The 19847-nt window shown below is 44.0% G+C and overlaps 1 protein-coding gene across 4 annotated transcripts in view; it reads right to left on the bottom strand.

Moving 5' to 3' along the window:
* nlgn1 (neuroligin 1) overlaps positions 1 to 19847 on the bottom strand; it is a 330532-nt gene that overhangs the window by 202475 nt on the left and 108210 nt on the right. For 3 of the 4 annotated variants that reach the window (XM_056414909.1, XM_056414910.1, XM_056414911.1), the window contains one exon: positions 11092 to 11244. In XM_056414909.1, the coding sequence (XP_056270884.1) occupies positions 11092 to 11244 (153 nt within the window). The remainder of the gene's footprint in view (positions 1 to 11091; positions 11245 to 19847) is intronic. The other variant, XM_056414912.1, reaches the window with a different exon arrangement.

The following is a 19847-nucleotide window of genomic DNA, read 5'->3' as shown; positions in this document are numbered from 1 at the left end:
ATCAACCGTGCTCTTTTCCTAAAACCTAAGTAGACTGTTTATTCTGCATCAATCAAATTTCCTGTGAATACAGACAAATATTTAGAAAATATAGTATAATGCACACAGTCACATGGGGATTCTACAAAATCCTAAATTTACATTTAAATCAGCCAACGTTTATGTTTCAGGTTCGAATGCTAACCGTTTTCAAATCTCCACCAATGGTACGGTAACAGTTCATTTCAGACACAGGAGGAATGACTTGCCAATATATCATATTTAATAAAAGCCACATATTGACCAAACTAATATCGGTCTAACCCCTTAAATACATTTATACACAATTTATCTCTTTCACACTCTTACACACACTCATGCTGTTCCCCCCTCCCTTCGGTGTCTGAGCGAGCCGCTCCATCCTGACCTCTAAAAATATGGCGACGGCAGATTTGTGGCTTGCGTTGATAACCAATCAGATGGCTTGTGTCGTGCAGGGCGGACGACCCCCGTCGAGTCTTAAATCACATTTTCTCCTCATCGTTCTCTCGCTTGGTCTCTCTGTCTTCTTTATTGCTTGTTGGCGGTTTTATTGTGTGCTGGCAGATGATATGGCGAGTTCCTCAGTGGGCTGCAGAGAAGCTGACAGCCTGAGAATCTGATCTGGTCAGAACAAAACCAGAGAATAGAAGAGAGCCAGACAGCTTACTGTGTGGGAAATACAATTACGTTTTTTAAAAATATTATCACACACTAGACAGTTGCTCAGTGGCTGGTCCACTCCCCTACATGATGTATTTTGTAGCAATCAGAGGTGTTACACACCACATGCTTTGATCCTTCCACTACATGTGTCCATCTGCTGCATTAGCCTCGTTGCACTCACACAGGCAGGCGCATACACACACAAGCACACACTCATGCTGCTGCATGCATTCACACACAAGCTGAGGCCAACACTTTGATCAATGAATAACACAGCCACAGGGGGCTCTGTGTACACACACATACAGTGAGGTGCCGTGATGTTTGGAGGGATGTAATCTCATTTAGCTTCTCAACCCATCTCTCCATCTGCCCCCTGATCCCTTGCCCACCAATCAGCTTCTGTCCAATCTCTAGTGAATCAGCTGACTTCTATGACCCCCATCAGGCCATTTGTAGCATTAGTACATGACTGTAATTGAGATAGAGCCACAGAGCTGATTTAAAGTGTCCTCCACTCAGCCCAGGAACCCAACTTGGGGGCCAATCACAAGATGTAATCCACCTGTTGGGTGAAGTTATGAAGTGATAGGAAAAGCATCATCTTAAGGGTGAACTCTGGAGAGGATGCATGCTGGGATATACCACCAGCCCCCCCCCCCTGTAACCCACACATACAAGGGTAAATATAAGAGCTGTATGTGTATACTTCAAAATGTATTGTGTCATTTCTATTCCTATTTGTGTGATTAATCAAGCCACATATGCATGGCTTTATTATTATTATTTTTATTATTTTAAATAACACAAACTCTCACAAAAATGAACGAGTAAAGAAAAGCAAGAAGACCTACAAAAGTAAAGAAGGTTATACAATTACACCTGTCCATCCTGGAGAGGGATCCTCCTCTGTTGCTCTCCTGAAGGTTCTTCCCTTTTTTTCCCCGTGAAGGGTTATTTGGGAGTTTTTCCTGATCCGATGTGAGGTTTTGGTACTGGGATGTCTATATGTACAGATTGTAAAGCACTCCGAGTTAAATTTGTAATTTATGAAAATGGGCTATCCAAAAAATTAAACTGAATACAATTAAACTGGGACTGACTGACTTGCTGCAGAAATACTATAAATGCAGCAACTCTGTTCTTCATGTTTGTTTGTTGAATTTTAAAATACTTTTACTTTCTTAGTAGAGTTTTATGATTGCTGACTGTGGAAGAAACAATACTCAAACGTAACCTCAGTTTTATGCTCATTCTGCACTTTAGTTAGTATATTTCATATTAGTAGTATTATATATGTTTGGGTAGATAATGCATTCTACAGTTCGTATTGGCGGTCTTAGTATTGTTAGTATGCAAGTACTTTCATCGCAGGACAAAAAATGATACAGCGAAGGTATTGCAGTAAAACAAGGCAGAAGAGGAGGAGGGATAGAAAGCATGTGCATGCAGTCCGTCCATTGGCTCGTTGTATCCCACCTTGGCTTCGCTTAGCAGTTGTAGCTGAGTGGGTAGAGTTGTCGTCCTTTAACCAGCACGTTGGGTTTCGGATACCTACCCACTGGCTGCATGCCGGAGGTTTACAGTAATCCACTGCTGGAGTTTGCTCTGTTGTCATGGAGATTGATCAGTCACATGCAAACGGTGTTATGATTTCACAGCACTGAAATAAATTATCATCGATCCAGGGCTCTCAAGTTTTGAAGACAGGCAAGAGTGACATTTCCATCAGCACCACCCCCCCCCCCCCCCCCGCAAAACGAAATTTTCGGATATCAGTCAGTCGCGCGCAATTCCAGGATGCTTTATTGTCATTGGTCGCTGGATTAAATCTTACCCAGATACAACAGATACAGGTTTTTTTCTAATTGGATATTGTGTAGCCCATTTCTTTTTTTTGATTGGCTGATAAGAGGCACCTCACAGCAGAACTCCAGGGGAGCGCTTGATTCCTCCATGGTGAGGGCAGCACAGCCAGCTCATGTTTGCGCGCTGAGGCACATTAAAACATTAAATAGCCGAGAGTTTTTTTCAGCGTGAGAAATACGATGTGTGGCGGGAGTGCGTGACTTAAGACCGAAATGCGTGAGTGTCACGCTCAATGCGTGACACTTGAGAGCCCTGTCGATCTTAGCTTAATAAACACCCATGCTTGCCAACATTCTAGTAGCCTACATGGTATTTATTGGTTTGAATACCATTTGTATGCCTCAACACCTGCAGGTTTGGGAGTGCTGGCAAATGGCTGAATGAAAACAGCAACATAATGTATGTGCATTGATCGACTGTGGCCTTGATACATTGTGTATCACAGTATACATGAATACCATGCATATCACTGTGTGCATAATGTTGTGCTTGTGGGATGTGGTGAAAGTTACGGCCACAGATGCCTGGCGCTGTGGAGCGTGCCTAGATGGTCATCTGATAGTCAATCTGATCCCTAAAGCATCGGCAGAGCTGCTGTGAACCTCACCATGCCAACCTCCAAAGTGCTAGTTCACCATTAGCATAGCATAGCTTCTACTGGCATTGTATTCCACTCACTGAATCAATCCTTCTGCTAAGGACACTTTGCCAAATGAGGAAGACACAAATAAACCAAGCGATGGCTGAAAGAGAGAACCACACAATGGCCAGGAGACTACGACGCCATCATGCCAAGACAGGCACACATGCTAGGAGTGTTATTCAAATGCTGGACAATGTCCTGGTGGCTTTAGCTACAAGATAACAACACTAAGTGTGCTGGGTGACACATATACCTTTTCAAGTTTTGTAATAAACCTGCTATCAGCTAAAAGATTCGACACATTTTAGCTGCAATGTTTAAATAGCATTATAAACCCAGAAATTTACAGAATATCACAAGGACAATGTTGTATTCTCACCCAGGTTGTAGCCTAACAGCATTTATAATTCGATTTAATCTGGAAAACTGACTACTTATAACAAATAGAATGCAGTAGGATTCACAAGCTAAATAAAAGCTAAGATTCCCACCGTTGCGTGTAGAAAAAAAACAATATGGAATAAATAATATGGGATACACTCACTGGAGCGGACTGCATCCTAATTATATGGCATGATTGGGCCAATCCCTCAATGGATCTGATACAAAGCTGTGGTTCAATCATGTTATCTGTTTTTGTTTGGGCTGAGGTTTGGCTCTACTTAAACATTTCAAACTATAACAGCTCATTAGAGGGTACTTTAGTATAATAACAGGATTAAACAGAGGGTCATATCTGAACTGTCAGGCTGTGAATAATATACATACAAAGAGGAACAGATAGTATACAGTATACAAGAAGTATGAAAGGAAATATATTTTCTCTCAGTAATTGTGAGATTTAGACATGGCAGGACAGTGAAAGTGAGAAATATTGCAGCAGAGTACAGAAAGTCTTAATGCACCATGTCCACTGATCAAAGCTCCCTCTGCCCTGAAATAGCTCAGGAAATGTCTGAGTTTCACTCGGCTTATTTACAGGAGGACACATCCAAGCCGCATGGCAGTGCTGATGATACATTAGAACACACACACAGACACACAAACAAACTCACCAAGACAGACACACACACACACACATGCAGACACTTATTTTAGAGCCCGTCGACATTGCATGTCTTGAGTGCAAAAACAGAAACATAACACAGGCAAGCCTCAATTCTGAAAATGTTTGAGTATGTAAAAAGACTTTATTCCCTCCCTGTGTAATTCAGAATAGCCAACTGAATGCTGAAAACTGAATACCATCCCTTTACAATCAGAAGTGGGCTTTAAGTTGCAAAAGGTTGAGAGTTTTGGTTCTGTAGGAACAGGAGTGTAACATGGACTCTGTGAAGAGGACAAGCTCCCTAATTCTAGGTTTCAAATTATGTAACACTATTAAATGCATAATGATTTCTAAACAATGGTCACCATATACCCTTCAAGTTTGAGCTCAAGTTGTCCTCCAAAAAATATTAATTTTCTTGCCACATCTGGCCTTTGATTCCAAAATAAAATGCATTATAGAAGGCAATATAGACCACCTATTGTCTAGTGAAGAGCTTGTGTTTACAATATCTTCACAATTAGGCTGCACCATTTACATTGTGTAATCATGGAGACAACTTTAGAACATTCTATATTATTCAAGATGATCTCAATAATGGTACAAGGATGAATAATGTTAGTACAAGTCCAGATGTTTGGAGGGAAATAAATAATTTGCCACAAATAAAGACTTGAGTGAAGCACTTGTCAAAAGCAGCCCATGTAGAGAAGAAGGGAAGGGTAGAGGAGGGATGGCACAGAAGCACAGAAGGATAACCCAAATCATTGGGGCATTTGTTTGAGGAAGAAAGAAATTAATAAGCCTGGAAATAATAGTCATCAGCATATAGCCAGCAGGACAAACACAAACATTTAAAGAGAATGTCCAATTAATGTAGAGGGAGAAAGGGTAAGAAGATATATCAGACAGAGAGCAGAATATTTGTAAAATGTAAACATTACTGCTCGTGTTTGAGGAAATGCGCATCAATTCAACACACACAGTCCTAATCGGAATACTCATGCATGTTGGTTTCAAAGTGTCCTGCATAAGTTCATGTGTTGAGAAATTTCTGATAAAAAAAAAAAAATTATGAATAGTTTTAAATCTGGTTCATCCGTATTTTGAGCTAATCATAGAATATTAATATCAACAACTACGTACACAAGAACTCTACACAGTAAATATGATTCCTTAATTATTTAGTAATTTAATGACATTTATTTCTGCAGCTCTGCTCGATGTTGTTTCGGGCCTCGAGCTGCTTGCTGGACCTTTTCCTGCAGCGCCGTTTCTCAGGCCAGGGCTGCTGAGACGTGATCGTGGTGCTGACAGCGGGGCAGAGTTAGAGAAGCAGTACCCGTGCAGTGAAATGGATATTTTACTGGCCAGGTATATCTTAAAACAATCAGAGGCTTGATAAATTGGCTGAATGGCTTATGTATGGCTGGAATGGAAGGGGTATTTGGAGAAGGTTTGAGTCAGGGAAATGCACCTCATCAATCAGCATGATTAAAGGTTTTGGATGGGCAGAAATAAACTCAACATTGTAAGGGCCTTAAAGGCACAGTCTGCTGTTTAGAGGTGCAACAAACAAGTTGTGTATATATTGGTTTCAGGTATTGGCAGCTGCAAACAAGCACTATGTTGTGTTGTGGAACAGGAGACCTAATGTTATTTGGATTTACTAGATATTATACTGCCAACAACTAGCGGCAATGAATAAGAAGTGAAAGTAGTCATATAGATTACATTTTAGAATTGTCATTGCATCTTCTTTCTTACAACCAGAAATCACAAGAGAGGGTGGAGCTAAGTGTAAATAATCGCTGAAAAGACATTTTAAGGCAACACAAAATTAGATGAAAGCACACTGTCAAAGGGTTAAAGTTATAAGATGAAAACACGGACAACTCTTGGGTCAAGACGTATAATGACATGTTGAAAGCATTATAACATGTTCTATTAACACTCTACCTGCACACAGGAGGAACTCGTAATTCATTATATCCACACATCCATACACACCAGTAGACACTGGCAGTTGCATATACTATATATGTGCCCAGTGGACAAATCCATTGGAGCCTAGACAGTTGAACAATAAATACAGCTTTGCAACAGCATTACTGCATTTTTAAAGACACTAATGACTTCCTGCAAAGTGCTCACTCTCACAGACACCCACTAAGCCAAGGAGAACAACATCCCCGGTGCTAGAGTAAGAGTTCTGTCAGCAGAGCAGCATCTCCAAGCGAACAGGTGCTGCAACGGCTGTCTGGGAAAGGTCAACCGCACGCTTTGACCAACAGAGGCTAACTGGCCGGCGAGGGGACATAATTATGAATCTGCAAGAAGGTTGAACGTTATGAATGAAGGAAGGTGTTGACACTGCTACACTGCTTTATAGTTTCTTTCTAGTCTTTTATTCAAGGATCTTAACATATTGTTTGGAGAAGTTAAATACCTCAGGATTCCTTGTAAATTGGGACACACATCCATTCTTTCATTCATTCTTATGCATAGTCAACCATGGTCTGCCCTCTGAGACCTTTAGGAAACATGCCATCTGTCCAGGTAGGGGTGGGGCGATCGGAGAGGTTTACCACACAAGGTCATTTTGTAAAGTACATTTGTGTGTTTGTTTGTTGAGTGTGAAAGAAGTGAGCAAACTCTGCATCACGCAACTCCTGGGTCCACAGCAAAATGTGTGGATACCTAATATTAAAGCCAAATACTCCATTAACTAAATTGTGAAGCAAATTAAATAATTCATGCTGTCTCTAACACATTGCTATTTTCTCGTAAACATTTTACAAACATGCTTGTTTTTCAATGCAAGCCAATTATAATCACGGTTTACGTGAATTACGGTTAATCAAGCTAGCTAGCGTTTGCTGCAAACGATATATTGCTATTCAACGGATTCACCCTCCGAACCATTTTGGTCACTTCTTGTTTCAAAAGAAAACAAGATGGTGAGAGACAAAATCATGTTGTATAAAGTAATGGGTAACATCTACTTCTTATATACTGTACAGTCTATGTTCTGAATCTCATTACATGGATATGGACCCTGATTTAAGGTGTGCCTGGATGATGACAACCCAGAAATCCAAGCATGACTAGTCTAATTATGTACCTGTACTTTTTGTGGGGTATTGGTACAATCAGTTTGTTTGCAAAACGTGTGGGCTTTTACAATTCAAGGGGGCGCTACAGAGAAAAAAAATGTATACCCAAATGTGAGACATTTTTGTCATATGTATGTCAAATGTAACAATTATTGGGATATGATAAAGCCCCCCAAAACACTTTCATTGGTAGAGAATAATAATAATTCCTTCAAATAATTTTGGTTCCTCTATGACAAAGTTGTCACGAGGTCCCTAATTAACCCTGCTACCCTCCTCTAATACTCTACTCCATGATGTACTTGGTGGCGTGTTATGATGGGTATTTCTGCCAGTGGAGCTACTTTCTGAACCCAAATATTTACTAAAGAGTGGGTGACTGACTGCAAAGCCCAGCGGTTATGAGTGTTGCACTGAGCACTGAGTACAGAGTACACACTCTCTCTGTGTCACTCACATACACACGCATACACACCATCACGTTTGGTGAGGTAAAGCCATATACATTTGTCCATTGCCAGCGGGGTAAACACAAACACATAGAGTCCAATCTTAGCACAAACAGTGGGGCCTCATGTTAACCAGCAGGGAAACAGTTACCCTCAAAATAATAAGGCCTGCAGCAGTTAAGATCTCGCACATCAGTAACAGAGACAGACCTGATTCATGGACCTGAGGATCCTGGCATGTCCAAAATAAGATTGAATTGATTTAGCCTTTACTTTTCATGTCTTTTGAGCTGTTTTTCCACTTAGCCCGAGTCAACTCTAAAAAAATATGTTCCCATATAATAATCATTTATTTTATATAGCGCTTCTCAAGTCACCCGAAGTCGCTTTACAGAGTCCAGTAGTCATACACACACACAGTCATCCGGGTGGTGGTAAGCTACATCAGTAGCCACAGCTGCCCTGGGGCAGACTGACGGAAGCGTGGCAGCCAATCAGCGCCTACGGCCCCTCCGACCACCACCAACATTCATTCACATCCATACGAACCGGGGTGAGGCTGCGGAGCATGTCTTTATGATGGTGGGGGAAACCGGAGTACCCGGAGTAAACCCACACAGGCACGAGGAGAACATGCAAACTCCACACAGAAAGGACCTGGAACGACTGGGATTCGAACCCAGGGCCTTCTTGCTGTGAGGCGACAGTGCTAACCACTGAGCCACCGTGCTGCCCATAGAACTAATCTGTACTCTCAAATATGCTTCAAGAGAAAAATAGTTTCTTCCAGAACTAATGGCAACAGTTTTAGACTGTTTCTAACACGTGATTGACAAAAAAAACATTATTGGGGTTTGGTTAAGGGAACACAACGACTACCGCAGCCTCACCCCGGTTCGTATGGATGTGAATGAATGTTGTTGGTGGTGGTCGGAGGGGCCGTAGGCGCTGATTGGCAGCCTCGCTTCCGTCAGTCTGCCCCAGGGCAGCTGTGGCTACTGATGTAGCTTACCACCACCGGGATGACTGTGTGTGTATGTCTACTGGACTCTGGACTCTGTAAGCGACTTCGGGTATTTAGAGAAGCGCTATATAAAATTGAAGGTTATTATTATTATTATTATTATTACTTGATAAGCTTTAGGTAACTAAAGTACTTCATTCCCACGGGCCACAAACAGCAGTCTATTGGGTGACAGCCCTGTGTTTTTTGATACATACACCACCCATGGACCATAAACACATTAAAAATGTATTTGTGAAAAGTGAAAAAGCTACCCGAAATCCAAAACAAAATCTGTTTCCCTCAACAGTAATTTACAAAGCAGTTTTATTGTATTGGAACATAATCTTTAGGATACAAGCCACCTCTTACATACATAATGAAAAGAGCGATACATATCTGAAATGAAAACATGTTGGCAGCATTCTCCCACAGAAATATCATGCCATGCGTTAATGTTATTTCCATTTGTTATCAATCTTTCAATTATTCTATTGTAATCAGAGAGAATACAAGTTAGCACGGCATGTTCCTACAAACTATGGGAGATGTTAATTGCTATAACATTTCCCTGGCGATTCCCTGCTGCAATTCATGTGTACGTAAAACGCTTCTGTTGTCATATTGTCAAAAATGTATGATATATCAAACATATACATGGTGGTTTATGAATGACAATTCATTTTTGTAATTGTTCATTCATGGTAATGAATGGTTAATGGACTTTACTTATATAATTATTTTCAAATCTTCTGACCAGTCAAAGCTCTTTGACAATACTTCATCATTCACCCATTCACACCCATTCATACACTGATCTACCATGCAAGGGGCCACCTTCCCATCAGGACTCTATATAACATGCATACCTATTCACACACAGTAGGTACAGCCTTGTTGAGCTATTTGGTGTTAAATGTCTTGCCAAAAGGAGCTGGGAATTAAACCGCCGATCTCTGGGTTTGGATCTGGTTCATGATCTGTCAAAAAAGTACTTAAATTCAGCATCACTGTGTAATAGCTTTAAAGCCTGGATATTCATTCATTATTCACACACACAATCACATACATTCACATACACACACACACACACACACACACACACACATACAAACGGTATTCTACATGAGTGAAAGGGGGATATTGCCCTTTATCTTTATTCTGGTATAGTTTAATTGTTTAATAAGATAGAAAAAAAGGCCAGAAACCAAAACAACGTGGAAATGGAATCAGTTCCTTCAATCCAAACAAATGACAGCACAATCTCATTTTGGATGGAGGCAGCAAACCTTTGTTTCCGTCATGTGTCACAATATATCCGTGCCCTGTGGGTAAAGCTGTGGCATCCTCACACTGGAGGAAAGGAATTAGGAATTAGACTGATGAGAAAAGATAAGATAGATGAGGAGGAAAATGAAGAAAAGAAAAGGGACTGAAGGTCAGAGGAAACAATGCCATGGCAAATGAAAGTATAAGAAAGGGGTACAGGGGGGAATATGTATAAAAGGTAACTGGTTCAAATCCCAGAGTCCAAGTGTCAGCTCTGCAGTAGATGTGCTCTTTGAGAAAATACAGAAACACATGATAATCCAATAGCCTGGATATGGAAATGTCTGTGAACATCATGAAAATGAAAACTCATCACAACATCATGATCAACATCTGACAAATAACGTTTATACATATAATGATTTGGAAGTAACATTATGCCCAAAATATAAAAAAATTAAATAAATGTGTAATATCCATGAGAATCTAATTTACTGATGATGAGAAAAAACGGTGAGTAAAAAAAAGGATTTGATTGCAGCCTTTGGGTACACGTGTTAAACTGTATTTAACAAAGTTGAGTTTGAACCTGTTACCAACAAGAGAAAACCTCAATGAGCTCAAGCTCCTGTCAAAGAATCACAATCACACCAAACTTAGCTCTCTGGACTATCACCAGCAACAGAACATGGAATGATAGAAACCTAGTTTAGCCTTCATGCTAAGCTAAAGTCACAGGAGAACACCAGCAGCAGCAGGTGGAATCACCAATGATGAATGGAAGGAGCAAAGGGAGGAGGAAGAGAGCAAGAATGTAAGAAAAGAAAGACAAAGATCTTAGTTTTACCTTTATGCTAAGCTAAAGTAACAGAAACATACCAGCATCAGCAGGTGGAATCGCTAAAAGAGGTAGATGCAAAGAAATAAAGAAATAAAGAAGGTCTAATCTAAGGACAAAGAGAGAACATGACAATAGTGGTTGAGTATCACACATAAAGCAGGTTCCTTACCTAGGATGCCCAGCCGGTAGTTGACAGTTATGACAATCACATTTCCATAGCTGGCCAGGATGCTGCCGTCGAACATATTCCCAGTTCCTTCCATGTAAGAGCCCCCGTGGATGAAAACCATCACCGGCTTAGGGCTTCCACTCTCCCTAATGTCTGGAGGAGGGGGAGGAAGAGGAGGTGGAGAAGGCAGAAGGACTGATTAGATGACAGATTGAAGGTGACAGCCGGAGATGAAATTCCAATACTTAAGGGGGCTTTAGCCACCTCTTTAATTTTGTTTTCTTTTTTTTCTGAGTAATCTTGGCACACTGGCTTTTTAACATGGAGACCTTGTTAGTTTGAGGCATCAAACCACTAATTTGTTCTACATGAAGGCTGTGACATGGTTGTGGTGATTGGAAAATGTTACTCATTTATTTGCCTATTTTAAATCCATATAGGTGTTAATGAAACAGGATATATAAAGAGCCGGGTTTTAATTTTCCACCAGGGAATGGACTGACAACATGGAAGAGTGGCAATCTCAACTGTCAAACCACGGGGAGGTAAAACTTGTGTGATAAATCTAGAAGAAAATCTAATAAAAAGAAAATGTTTTGGCATAATATGTTGAAACTTTTCATTTAAATTCAGGATTGCGATTCATAGTTGTTAGCTGTAGGGAACGTGTGCCTCAACTTTGTGAATACATATGCATGTGAGCTTCTACTGGCAGCAAGGGGAATTAAACATAACAACTAACAACTGAATGGGACACTTGTCTCTTTGAATATTATGAAACGTTCTGTAATGTGAAGGACAGGATGTTGATTCAGCTTTGGAATTACTGCTCTAACATTTCCATAAATCCCAGTATAATTAGACAGTAGCTAAATAAAATATGCGGTGGATGATGAGTTGTCATCTGAGCATTACTTAGACCGCAAAAAAAGCTGGAGGTGTGTTTGCATTACCACAGGGATGTTTGTGAATGTGGAGCTGCATCTGTTAAATGTGAGGTCATGGTAAGGAGAACCTGCTGTTAGCGACAGAATAGCCGTAATAAAATGAGTTACATCTGGCTGATTAGAGAAGAAGAAAGGCGAGCCGCGTTGTAAAGCTTTAGCTTCAGACGAGGTTCTAATGCGGGCCGGATTGAGAGCAAAAAGGATGCGGACACTTGGAGAGATCTAACGGCATGCTGCAACCCACGTTCAAAACAAGCTTTCACTTTCATCTGCTGCATCTCAGAGACGAGGCTTTTCATCTGCTTCCTAACTATCTCCATCAGTCCATGCAGCGGCACACATCGTTTATCCCACTGATGTTTTACCACCGAGGGACTCGGGTCCAGAGAGAGATCAGGGAGTCTGGGCGGAATAAGAAATTAACCAAGCATTAAAATAGAAAAAGTGTTGCCCTCAGAGACAAGAGAGTAAAAAAGATGTGCTGTTGTTCGGGGAGTAAGATAACGTCCCTACAGTGAGTGTTTCACAAACCTAGAGGAAAGACATAATAATGTCTCCACCTCAGGGACAACTCTGAAGGAACTCAGTCACAGTGCAATAGGTGGCTCAATTATGCTTTTGAATTGAGTGAAAGTGCTCTAGTGTAAATAATTTACATTAATGAGGAGTTTGAAGAAACCAGGACGTATCTTATTTAAAGACTGTAATAAAACATTAAGCAAAGTAAAATTAATGATGGGTTGACTCTTCACACTGTATGATTAATGGTTGTGTCTGATACATTTTGGAGGAAACAGAACATCGTGCAGCTTAAACTGGAGGTAGGAACTAAATGTTACAGTGTGACTATATACTGGACAACTGCAAACGAGCGAATGCAATATGTACAGCCTTAAAAGGAACTCATTTGGCAAAAGGAAATGGGGTAAAAGAAAACTGAAATCTCGTGGGAAATGAAAATGAGGCCCATCTCGGTAAAATGTCTTCTTCTCAAGGTGTGTGTGTGCACTGTTTGTTCTTCCCTCTGTCTCTCTCTTGCTGCAGAGCTCATTACATCAGTTCTATCATCCTCTGTCCTTTGTTGTGTTTTTGTTTTTGTCCACTCCTAGTTGCTCTGCTCCCTCTGTCGCAGCAGGCAACGGCCACAATGTAGTGGCACATCATAACTCTTCTCTGGAAGTGTGTGTGTGTGTGTGTGTGTGTAGCTCCAGTGCAGATGTGTCTGTAGCAGGAGGATGGGAGGCTTAAATCATCAGCGTGTCAATGACGAGAATAATCATGATGATGCTGATGATTATGATGATGATGGCAATGATGCCAATGATGTTGATGAAGACTAATGTTGATGTCATAGTCCCTGGCATTGATGGTTTGATGGTGGTGATGTCAGTCATGATGACTCACCACCCTCTCAAATACAGACGCTCGAGTTCCCTTTCTGGCTTCAGTTAAACATGTCAGTTCCCACTCATTTCTCCTGTCTTTTCAAAATGAACTGCTGTTTTCACAGAAAACATAACGATTACTAATGGTTTAATTTTGTTCTACTCCCTCAACAAAATGACGTGGTTAGGCTCAGGAGAGATCGTGGTTTATTTGTAATGTAAAATAACTGGGTTTATTATGGAACTGCCTCAGTTGTCAAGTCCGGATGTTGCAGAACACAAACATTTCTGTAAAATAAGTCAATGTTGACACAAAAGCTGAGGTTTGACCGCCCAACCTCCTCTTCTCCCTATATGGACTATCTCCTTTTTCGCTCTACATCGGTTGTTCTTACGGTCTAATAACGACCCAAACAGGTTTATTTTCCTGTTAGAACGACTCTGAGACTCTGAGGGCCGCTCACCAAGCCACGGTATTAGAATCTGGAGTCAGAGCGGGTTGGATGGCGATGTTGTTGTTGATGATGATAATGCAGCTGCTGATGATTATGATGATAATGATGTTGGTGATGACAACATATGGTATTTACAGTATAACGATGTTGATCATGTCGTGATGATGTCATCACTGAGGGCTGCCATGCAGCCATAAACTACCATTAAACTGAGGATGATGCAACAACCAGTGGTCATGATGAAGTTGATGAAAACGATAGTGACAGCAGTAATAGTTAAAATTATGTTGACGATGACGATGACGATGATGAGAAAGAACAGGGTGGTGCTGACTTCTAACCAAATCTTTAAATATAAATGGGGTATTTGTATCTGTTGCCTATAGGGAGGGTTTCTCTTATATGTGTACTCTGTCGGAGCTGTATGATGTGTCGCTGTTTCCTCGGTGGGTTTACATGAATAAATGAATTTCTGCTGCAGCTGGCGACATCCGACAGGGCTGCCACTTTTCGTTCAGGGCTGAAGGTCAGTGGTAATGAGGTGATGTTAGGGAAAAAATAGCCTTGCATGGGTTTGAGCATTTGATGAATTTACCTACATTTCCTGGCTGAAACTGGTCCCGCTGATTATAGAAAACACTGTAACTTAAGGTTTTAAGCTTATACAATCAAGCCTATGCTCAGGTTGGTTTCCTGGCCTCTTTCATCGGCTGCCACAGCAAAGCTCGTAGCCAACACGATAAAAACAATCCAAAGCAGACTCTTCCATTAACTCATCAATCAATCCTCATTTAGCTGACTGCAGCTCATCGTCTTCATCAGCGTGAAGTGAGGTAAAACATCCAATACGGTCATGATTATATTTAATATGAGTATGTCCTTTTGTTATTCTTTTTGAAGGAACTTCAAAATGATTCCAGTTTTTATTGCAGGACTTAGCAAACAGGCCGGAACGCCCAACTGTTCTCCAGGATTTTATCCACAATGAGATAAAAGCTTGTTTTGAAAAGAGCTCAAATGAGATATGCACTCTGGTAGTGATTTGACCCATTCAGAGTGTGCGCGAAGTGGACTTTGTCAGAGGAAAGGTACCATGAACACATGGAGTAGGTAGGAAACAGGCAACAGGAAACAAAATGAGGCTCAGTGGTGAGCGGCAATGCAGACACTTCCACATGGAATGCTCCTGTGTAATCAGTGCGATGGTGCTGATGTTACTCACATTTCCACTGGTATGAGTAACATGGCACATGTACAGATCTATGGGTTGATTTGATGGCATAATTATTAAGGACTTTTAAGTCAAGATTGTTTATTCATGTCCAATCCCTACAATTACCATGATTATATAATCTTAACAAGTGACCTCTTCCAAATTGGAGCCTGAATCACCATTGTTTCCAAGGCCGAGTTTATGTTGATGAGGGTACCATAATTACTATTTAACTCTCACGAGAAACACATTTTTGGAAGACGCTTGTTTTTTGTTTTTTTTTGTCCTAGCAAAGAGGGATCACCCAGAAGACTGTGTGAAACCAAAAGTCAAATTTGACTTATCTTATTATACATCAGTAACTTAAATAGTGTTACACATAAACTTATTTTAACCAAACCTTAATGTTTTGAATCAATATAAATTAGTTGCATGGGAAAGAAAACGTATAATTCAGGATTGCACAAGTTTACCTTGGCAACAAGGCTGAGATCGGAGGTCAACGTGGACGGTTGAGTCAGCCGTCAAATTAAACCAATTTCAACTGCCTGAACAGTCACGGGTCGTCTGGAGATTGTGTTGTTTAAGTTAAGTATAACTTGTGGTCATGGGTATTATAAATAAAAGTGTAATGCCAATGCAGTTTAATGCAATTATATTCAATGGGTAACTTTGGGATTTTTCAACCTGGACCCTATTTCCATGTTCTATTTCATCCTTCCTGACCGCCAGAGGCGGTGCTTAGCACTGGATATCTTCCGTCTTGCGCATAGCAGGTCGAGTATTAATAATGACAAAGTCACCTGTGACCTCGGATGACCCGCCCACCGGGTATAAGTTCCGGTGTCATCCCGAGATCAGTCCTTTTTCATCTTCTTGCAAACGCAGGCTCATGGAATTACTACGTTACCATCAGCTAAAGGCTGAAGTTTAACTGAAGCTCGTTGCGGGGAGCCTTGTGACCAAATGGTCGGAGTTGCGATCCGTCGCCCTCCAGAGGCTGCGACGAGCTCTCCTCTGAGGAGGAGGACGTTGCGTTTCTCTACGGCGGACCGTCGAGGCGGACCGGAGAACGCACGGGTTTTTCTCGGTCTTGACCAGAGCACCTTCACCGCGAAGCTTCAATCGGGTGAGATCGAATACAATTGTTGTCTATGACTGCATATCCCATAGTAGCAGAGCTCTCGCTCCTGCTAACTGTGTGCTAACGATAGTTCGTCCACTCGGTGTCGCCAGGCTGCTACACAGGCGCGACCGGCTCTCTGTAGCGATTGGGATAGCGTGTGTGTTGACCTTGGTAGCATTGTCGCCGTGCATAGCTAGCAGAGTGTGTCCACTCAGGCTAACGGAGCCTATGCTAAATCCGACAGCTACCTCCTGTTCCACAGGACCTTGGCCCCAGTAGCGGAGCACTCACTCAGGCTACTGCTGGGCGATTACAGCGCTAACGAGAGCGCGTCCGCTCGTTGTGGCTGGATGCCACACTGCTACACCGCGACCGGCTTCCAGTGAGCAGAGCGTCCCGCTCAGGCTCACCGGTGGGACGCTAAGGAGGCTATAAGTCGATACTGACATCGCCGCTGTTACAGCTAGCAGAGCGTCTCCACTCAGGCTAACTGATGCCACGCTAATGCTGACAGCTACCAGCAGTGTGGTGTGTCCTCACTCTCTCACTAGACATGCTGTTTTCTGACCCGTGTTCACGGGATCAGCATCTACAGTAGCGCAGAGCTCTCGCTCAGGCTTACTGGGAGGACACCAGTAATTACAGTTGCCATACTAGTGGAGAGGGTCCTCGAAGAGACCTGCCCTCCCACTACGACTGTTTTCACAGGACCTGCTCCCCCGTAGCACAGTGCTTTCGCCCAGGCTACTCGTGGGATGCTTGTAATTACAGCTACTGTACTAGTCAAGCGTGTCCTCACTTCCTCTCTCTAGAGAGGCTGTTCTCTAGACCGTTTTCTAAACTGTCTCCACGGAACCTGTTTCCACAGTAACAGAGTGCTCTCGCTTAAGTTTACTGGTAGGACACCAGTAGTCACAGCTACTGTATTGAAGAGGTGTCCTCGCTCTAGACGGACTGTCTCCATCCTGCCCTACAGGACCTGGGCCACAGTAGCGGAGTGCTACTGCTGCGACCCCCAGCAGCCACAGCTACCGTACTAGTGAGGCCAGCGGTGGCTCCAACCTCACTAGACGGGCTGTCTCCGTCCTGCTCCACAGGACCTGGGCCACAGTAGCGGAGTGCTACTGCTGCGACCCCCAGCAGCCACAGCTACCGTACTAGTGAGGCCAGCGTTGCGCTCTACCCTCACTAGACAGGCTGTCTCTGTCCTGCTCCACAGGACCTGGGCTGCAGTACCGGAGTGTGCTCGCTCTGGCTACTGCTAGGACCCCAACAGACAGAGGTCAGGTCAGATCCAGGCCAGCCGACCAGTTACAAGCGCCGGCTAGGAGCCGCAGGGGCTCCCCTAGCAGAGTTCAATCGGGCATGCTAGCTTATAGAGTAGGTCTGCTGACCGCAGAACTAGCTCAGATAAATCGCCACCCTAGTGCAGGGAGGACTGAAGCATCAGATTCACCCACGGCTGATCCATTCCCAAGGGAGGACATCTCAGTGGCAGTGTCCACCAATCTCCTTACTGGAGGACGGGGACGAGCGGCCCACCCACGTTTCTGGGCCTGGTTCCCATTCGTCAGGCCTTAGCCCTTTGTAGGGGGCAGTCAACGGCCCCATCGGGTTCGTCATTCGCAGGGCACAGGAACTGCTGGATATATAGCAGCCGGAACCCCACGCATGCTAGTGCATTCTTCAGGGGCATTCCTGGCCCTGCCACCTTTTCGGTCTCCCCTCCAGAGACTATCTGAGGGGTTACCATCTTACGACAGATCACCGAACCCCGGCGTCCATGCAGGACACGGCCAAATGTGGCCTTCGTCCCATGCCATCCATTGAGCTGACTATCGCATCCATCGTTTTTCCCCAAGGGGACTCCGAGGCCGGATGACCGGTGCCCTCGAGCCCAGTCGGTTCACAGGCGACCATTTTACCGTGCTTACTACACGGCAACTCCCCCCCCCCCTGTCATACTTGACTACAGCCTCAGTGATGCTTCACTGCAGGCATTTGCACTTACGTCAAGAGAACCTGGGCACCTAATGCTCTCCAGGGTTCAGACCAGCTGTTTGGCTGGCGCAGGCACCCTTGTCGGAGACATGTAGGAACAACCTCCCTACTGTCCCAGTGAAATCAGGGGACCTGCTCTACAGGCGCAGCAGCGCACGGTACAAGCCGGTTAGACCAGGCAGCAGTTATCTGATCTTCGCAGGACCGTGTCCACACCCCGCAGACTCGGGGGCGCCACGTCTTGACGTTCTCATGCTGAGCACGGCAGACATCCTTCGTGTTGTCTCCAGAGGAGATCGGCTCATGTCTGTCGACTTAAGGGAGGCCTTTTGTCAGGTTCCTAGAATGCTTCACAGAAGGTTGCTCTGTTTCGCTTTCCAAAGCCGTTATTCTCAGGCTTCTTCTATTTGGACTTCCCCAGGAGTTTTTACAATAGGCGTTACTGCCGCCCTGCAATCACCAGGGCGTGAGGATACTGCCATCCTGGACGATCTGGCTGATATGTGCGCCATACCCATTTAAGGCCACACAGTGCATTGCTCGCACTCACGCCGCCCGGTTGGGCCTTCGTGAACGAACAACTATCTGAGCCATTCTCAGAGCATAACCTTCATTGGTGTAGCTCTAGATGCAGCCACTAAGCGGGCCTGCCCGTCACTCAAACGGGTGGACAGCATCCTTTGCAGCCTTCCCCTCTCTGAGGGGGCAGGTGGCTGTCTTTTAGCCCCTCTTCTTGCCTATCGGGTAAATTGACAGCTGCATCAGTTACTCTTTCTCACGCTGCCCGGTTGGGCATTCGTCAACATAAAGAGCTTTCTGAGCCATTCTCGGAGCATAACCTTCATTGGTATTGCTCTAGATGCAGCCACTAAGTGGGCCTGCCCGTCACTCAAGCAGGTGGATGGCATCCTCCGCAGCCTTCCCCTCTCTGAGGGGGCAGGCAGTGGTCTTTTATCCTCTTTTCCTTGCCTATCGGGCAAATGCTTGGGCTGCTCTCGCTGCGCCCTTCACATGGAGGGCCTAACAGCCTTCGCCAGGGGCCACAGGCACAAGACGGGCGTCACAGTGGTGCCTTTGGCTCTATCCCCGTAGAGGGTGAGAGCATACCCGTCAGAGGATATCCCCAGGGAAGGGGTCCGCCCCGCCGGGAGGTCGCCACAGCAGACTCCCGCTTCTCAAGGTGGGGCACAGTCTGGCGGTACAGGACTTCCAGAGGACAGTCTATTCGCAATACTTGGGTCTGGAGCCACAAGCCATGCACCTAGCGCTCAAACAGTTCCTGCCATACTTGGGAGGGAATATGTACTTGTTGGGCGAGACATCGCCTCAACCACGCGTTGGCTTGAACCTCCAGGGGTCTCTAGGGCTGCAGAGCTGCTACGGAGCTCTCGTGACCAATTGTCGGGGGAGGTATCGACCAGGAGAACGGAACCATGGCGTTCCCCACATTTCCGCTGATCTTGCCAACTACTCAGGGTCTTCAACAGGGCCACCGAATTTTGCTGGTGGCCCCCTTGCATCCAGCCAGGACTTGGTTCCCCTGGCTGCACAGACTTTGCTGTGAGACGCCACGGCGCCTCGCTGACATGCGGGACCCCTAGCACAGCTAGATGGTGGGATCTGCCATCC

Source organism: Pseudoliparis swirei, chromosome 5 (genome assembly GCF_029220125.1).
Source record: "Pseudoliparis swirei isolate HS2019 ecotype Mariana Trench chromosome 5, NWPU_hadal_v1, whole genome shotgun sequence".
NCBI classification, from domain to species: domain Eukaryota; kingdom Metazoa; phylum Chordata; class Actinopteri; order Perciformes; family Liparidae; genus Pseudoliparis; species Pseudoliparis swirei.
Note: the sequence above shows the minus strand (reverse complement) of the source record. Positions and strands in the feature narration are given on the sequence as shown.